This window comes from Martes martes, assembly GCF_963455335.1.
Source record: "Martes martes genome assembly, chromosome: 4".
Classification (NCBI taxonomy): domain Eukaryota; kingdom Metazoa; phylum Chordata; class Mammalia; order Carnivora; family Mustelidae; genus Martes; species Martes martes.
Window position 1 is genome coordinate 77,245,063 of NC_137891.1, and position 6,352 is coordinate 77,251,414.

The window sequence follows — 6,352 nt, forward strand, 5'->3', positions numbered from 1 at the left end:
AATCCAGATATATCTTCTTACATCACAGGCTGATTTCATAGGTGTTTGGAATGGTCTGGTAGATATTCAGCTCAACTCAGGGGACTGGTTGAGATAGGATCCCCTACTCCTCCGCCATCTTTGGGCCTCTCCTTCTCACACTTCACAGTTGGGGCTGGATAGTTATTTGTGTTGAGTGATGTTCTGTAGCAGCTACACAGCAGAAGGATTATCATTCACAGTTGTAGTTTTAATAATTATTGTAATAAACTCACAGAAGGATGTGGGATATAGAATTGTACGTCCTTCATAATTTTAGTAATGAAAGCTTACACATCAAATGGAGACTAAAAAAAATAATGTAAAAATGATAGTAACCGTGGAATTTCTACTGAGCTTTTTGGCGACCAAGGGAAAAAGGGAAAAAAGGGGAGATTGTAGTTTTCACAGATTAATATGTTTGTCAGGAGAAAATTCTCTTTTTTCTGGGCACAAAATTGTATGGGTGAAGTCACTGTTAGTTTAATTATATATAGGTGAAGCATATTGGATGATATCATAGTGTCTTCAACTATGGGTTTTTTTTTTCAACTATAGTTTTAAAGAAAGAATAAAAATGTTCTACTACTTACACAGCCCTAAGTATAGTGAAGATTATAATATGGTGAAGGCCTTTCTCTTCTAAGAGTTAAAAATACACCAGGTAAACACTTCTTGATATGCTAGCTGCTAACAGCTTGGAACCTAGGTAGCTAATGTCATCTTTAGACTGCCTCTTTCAAGCCCTATGTAGCTTTCTCAGGAATTGGAAAGTGATTTTTCAGTATTATGGTCGGTGCCAAAGTATAGATCTTTTATGGCCATTGACAAGAGAATAAAATAGGTGTTTCTTTTTTTTTAATTTAAAGATTTTATTTATTTATTTTAGAGAGAGAGCGAGAGAGCATGCATGTGAGCAAGTGTTAGCAGGGGTAGATACAGAGGGAGAGGGAGAGAGAGCCTGAAGCAGGCACCCTTCTGAGCATGGAGCACCACACTGGCTCAGTCTCACAACTCTGAGATCATGACCTGAGCCAAAATTAAGAGTTGGGACACTTAACTGACTGAGCCACACAAGTGCCCCTCCTTTTTGGGGGGAGGGGGTAAAGATTTGTTTATTTTAGAGAGAGCATGTGCGTGTGCCTGGGCACCCTTGGGAGAAGGGGCAGAGAGAGAGAGAGTCTCAAGCAGACTCCCTACTGGGCATGGAGCCTCACCCAGGGCTCAATCCCACAACCGTGAGATTATGACCTGAGTCAAAATGAAGAGTCAGATGTTTAACCGACTGAGCCACCCAGGTGCCCCTTAAAATAGGTATTTCTTAATCAGATGTCAATGCTTTCCCAGCATGCAGCATGGTTTCTTTTGTGAGAAATTTTGTACTTGGATTTTTAAAAAGGGGAGTAGGTCTTCAGATCCTTTCTTTTTTCAGTTTCAGAGATTTAGAATCCCAAATGATGTAAATTATGGATGAAGTTAAAGAGGAGAAAATATTATACTTCTCAAATTTTGCTTCTTAGTAGAAGTAAAGATTTAATGTCAAACTCCTGTGGATTGCTGGTACAAATTGGGTACTTTCTGAACAAATTATAAGTTGAATTTTATTTTTGTATTGATTTTCAGGTACAGAGAGAAAGACCAACTCAATACATAGATAATTCACTTTAAATAACTCTTCTTGAGTCCTTTGTTATGGACCCATTATAATCCCTTGAAGTAAAATCCATAATTATTTTACCTTTTGCCTGACAGTAATGTTACCTTAACCTGAAGAAATTATTCATACCCTCTTGTTATTCTCTAATGTGTAAAATTAGGAATAGTGGCTGCTTTTCACACCTTTTGGGGCTCTTTCTGGGGGCCCGGCAGCTTCACGGTATTAAAGAGAATAGGATCTGAGCCCTGTCCAGGCCATTTGCTCAGTTTGTCCTTGAGCCTGTTACTTGAAGTTTTCTGAGGCTCCATTTGATTCGCTGTAAGTGGAGATAACACTCATCTCACACGGATGCTTTAAACATAGGAGGATAATGTGTGGGTATACCTATGAGCAAGTGTCCATGATTGCTGTAATAATGTGTGGAATGTGACAACCGTCCTGTGTTCTCTGCCCCAGGCACTTAGTGCCAAGACTTCCCTATGGCTGGGGGGTCATGGGGAATTCACAGGCAGGCTTAGATGAATCTTGGGGAATATTTTAATGGACTGCACATTGCCAATTGACATGAGGGAAACACACTATAACATTTTATAAGCTAAGTTCAAAGGAGTAGATGTTTGCCAAAGCTTTGGGTATGCTAGGTCCTTTTTCTACAGTTAGTATCTTTTTCAGTTGGGCCTCAAGTCAGCTCTCTCAGGTATTTTAACAACTCAGTAAGCCATTGTAAACAGTAATTTCAGAAAAGCCTGAGGAGATTTGATTCTTCTCTCCCTGGGTCCCATTTGGGTTCTTCCCCTATTAGACTTTCAGCATTTTGTGACCTACAAGTTAGGCTCACAGAGTTTCCTCTGCGACTCTTGATGTACACATTCACAGTTGAACCCCTTTATGTGTGTTCTTTCTTGTCCTTTGTCTGAATCTTTAAGTTGCATAAACTCTATTTAACAGACACAAAGGAAGGCTTGTGTTTTCTGCATCCCAGGCACTAAGGTTGTAAAAAAGAAGTAGATGCCTCAGGGCCACTTTGTATGTAGGAAAAAAATGAAAGTATAGTAGAGCATGTCATCCATAATAAAGACCTTTGACCAGGAAAAACAAAGAAGCAGAAAACCAGTGGGCAAAAAGCCATGGTTGGACATGTTTTATATTCTCTGCCAGAGCAGCTCATCTTTGTTTTGTTCTGTTATTCCTCTTCGACCCTTACTGCAACGATGTCTTTTTTTGTGAAGAAATCAGTTAGCTTTTTCACCTCCCAAGTGTTCACTCTCATCCCTGAGTATCAGTTAAATCTGGTATGGGAAATGAACCACCCTTCATGTCTCTCTAAGGTGTGGAGCAGATGGGAGCCTTTGTGTGTGACCAGATCCAGCGAGACCCTTTTCCATCTCTTGGCAGTTCAGAGCACTGAGCTCTGGAAGGCATTGTTCTGTTCTCTCGTGATTTGTCTTGGAAACTTCTTTTTAGAACATGGCCCTTTGCACTAGTCCTTATTGAAAGTACCACAGCTTATTATAATTGAAGGGTGGCATGGTATCTTTAGGTACACTTTTTAAATGTTTTCTAAGAAGGCAGGAAAACTTCCTTCTATCCTCTTGAGTTCTTAGCTGAGACCCTGTAGTAAATGACAGATGAACATGAAAAAAGTTATTGATTAATATGTATACCTCAGGTACACATGGGAGATACCCAGGAAAAAATGGGTAACTTAAAGTTGTAGCTTTAGAATTTAAGATTAAATTCCATCTTAATAGGGAACAAGGAATGGGGATGTAGGCCTCTTATAAGAGAGTATGTGATTTTTAGGAATGATGGCTGGGCCCATAGCAGAGTAGGTGGGAGATACAAGACTGTGACATGGTCTGTCAAGTCTCTCTGGATGTAATGTGGACTTTAAGACTGTTCTCTTGTGATAAGAGTCAGTCCTCCCTTTTTGATGAAACTCCCAGGGAGAGGAGTTAGGACAACTGAGTTCCTTTTGGAGGACCTGTCTTTAGGTAGATAAGGGGAGTTCAGAGAAAGCCTCTCTCTGCACTTGGCTATTTTCAAGTATCTACAGTTCACAATAGTACACCAAAGTGGCATATTTTGGGGTGGCATATTCTGCTCATCCTTTACGCTAAAGAGTCTAACTTTTAAAATTGGCATATTAGAGGGCCCTCTTGTAATGAAGCCTGTCTAATTTCAGGCTTGATTTTTTAGATACATATAGGAAAAAACAAACACATGTATATATTATATATGCATGTATAATATATGTATAAGATCTGGAAATTTTGTGGTAAATGTTGTTATACCCTACCTCTCATCTTCCCTCACCCCCCAAGAACAGCAATATAGCACAGCACATTAAACTTATGCAGTCACACATACTCCATAGTTGCAGGCCTCCCCAGAGTGGTGGCATTTATAGTGACAATAAACTTACTTTTTTCCTAATAAACTTTATAGGTGGTTTCTCTTTTTGCCCTTGCGTGAGTTAGACAGAACTACTTCCTTACTGTTGGTTGAAGGTAAGATCCACAACCATTGTCTAGATTATGTTTGTGTAGCTCCTAGTTGACACAAAAATATGTTATATGCTTTAGTATGACATCCAAAACTAATAAGTCAGTATAAGGGTTAAAAATACCCCACATAAATCATGTTCATGCTATAGGAGGTTTCAGTCAGTCCCTCAGTATTTTCAGTCCTAGTTTACCTTCGTGAGCTGGGGGGGTCCCTAAACCCTCACTGGCCCAAGTCCACAGAATTCCTATGTCTGGTTCCTATGTCAAACACGTCTTCCTTTTCTCAGTCTTGCTTCATATCTTTGATAGCTTTGGACTAAGGCCATGATAGTGGAAGTAGAGCAACATAGTAAAATCCTTGGACCACCTCTCGGCCCTTTCTCTGGACCTCTGTGGAGAAAGGTAAGGTCACATTACTGGTCCATGCTGGTGGCCCACAGGTCATTTCCTGGAGGTGCTTAGACAAGGAGAGGTTGAATGTCAGCTGATGAGGAGAAAAGATGACAGTGTGCCTGTGTGTGCCTGCTGCTCGTCCCCAGCAGGTGCCCTCATCCCACAGCCTCTGGAACCGGTATGTCCACGGGAGGCCATGCACCCAGAATGTAAATCCAGGTCTCTATCCAAAACTCATGCTCTTTCCTTTTCATAGTGGGGACTTTTTAAAATGTTATTCACAAAATCTCTTCTTTTGTTCAGAAACAAACGTTTGGGCAAGTCATTCACAGGAAAATAGGAAAGAGATTATTTTTTTTTCCTGGAATTAACAATGAAACCTGTGTGTAATTTAGAGCTAAGTATACATGTTCTCTGGGCAGATGTTCATTTCTTAAAGGAAAATGTGACCTAAGTAGTTTGGAAACCTCTGCTCTAAGCCTCAGTTGCCTTACCTGTACAATGAGAATACTACTTCTCTGCTCTTGGGATTGTTTGTGGATTCAGTATGACCATCTTTGTGAAGGTTTTAGACTACGTTGGTGCAGAGAAAGTGCTCAGTAACAAGAAGTTTCGTTACGTGTTGTCAATTTGGTTGGTATTTTTTAGTGATTTATTTTCATCCAGAGGTCTAGATACTTAATATTCACTCACTAGTATCAGGAAATGTGTTTTTCATGTATCAGTCCACTTACTTGGAATCCTACTTCAGTTGATTTTGAACTTCTTCGATTGCAAAAGTATGACTGCAGTAAACAAAACTTGACCCAGACAGGGAGGTAGACACTACCTTGTAGTTGCATGCAGAATCACCTGTTTGTGTGTGTAATGACTTATGCATGGTAAAGAGAGTGTTTCAGATTCATACAGTACAGGTACCTTTCAGATCTGGAAAAGTTTAGTTTTCTGGAGATATTTCACTAATTTTTAGATGTTAAAGTAAGTATAGATGACATGGTGTATTGTGCTTTGATTTCGAAACTTTGTTTAAACTTTGTTTAAGCTTTGTTAAACAACTTTGTTTTTTTATTTCTACTGTTTTAGGGAATATCTTGGTAAACAGCTCCAATCTGAGCAGCCCCAGACTGCTGCTGCCCGAAGCTGAACATGCCCTCCAACCTCAGAATCTCCAGCCTTCCTGTTTCACCTGGGATGGAGTACCTGAGTATGAATCTCACTAGTTAGTGTCAAGAACAAGTAATTTTTCATTTTACTTGCAATTTTCTTCTGTTGTGTCGCTTTTCCCAGTGCTGATTTTCATTAAACGTGTTTGCCCTGTAAGTTGTATAAAAGTAGGTGCTTTCTGTTGCTAAGGAAAAGATTACTGTTACATGTACCGCTTGTAATTTCTGTATTTATTGTTCTCTGGAAATGAGTATAGTTATTAAAGGATTCTTGCTTCAAAAAGGTTTTGCTACTTACTTATTCCTTACTCGAACTATAACAAAAGCATCTATTTTCCTAGCCAAATTGGGAGAATTGTTGTAAGGTAGCAAATGGTAAGTAAATATTCTGAAATTCTGCATATCTGTGTCCATCTACCCATCCATCTGCCCATCTGTCCATGTGCACATACACGTTACAGCAATCCTCTGCTAATATTTAAAGAACTTTAAAATTTTAAATACATTTTTAACACAATGCTGTGGTCCAAAAGATTTGCCAGTGGAGCTCAGTGAAGAATTTGAGCTTTAGAGTTATTTTTAAAAGATTTTATTTATTTTTTTGACAGAGAGAG

The 6,352-nt window shown here is 39.3% G+C and overlaps 1 protein-coding gene across 4 annotated transcripts in view; it reads left to right on the forward strand.

The window, feature by feature from the left end:
• ATP6V1H (ATPase H+ transporting V1 subunit H) overlaps positions 1-6,016 on the forward strand; it is a 147,085-nt gene extending 141,069 nt beyond the window's left edge. For all 4 annotated transcript variants that reach the window (XM_080801765.1, XM_080801766.1, XM_080801767.1 and 1 more), the window contains one exon: positions 5,659-6,016. In XM_080801765.1, coding sequence (XP_080657891.1) covers positions 5,659-5,719 — 61 coding nt within the window. In that variant the 3' untranslated portion in view covers positions 5,720-6,016. The remainder of the gene's footprint in view (positions 1-5,658) is intronic.
• The last annotated feature ends 336 nt before the right edge of the window (positions 6,017-6,352 follow it).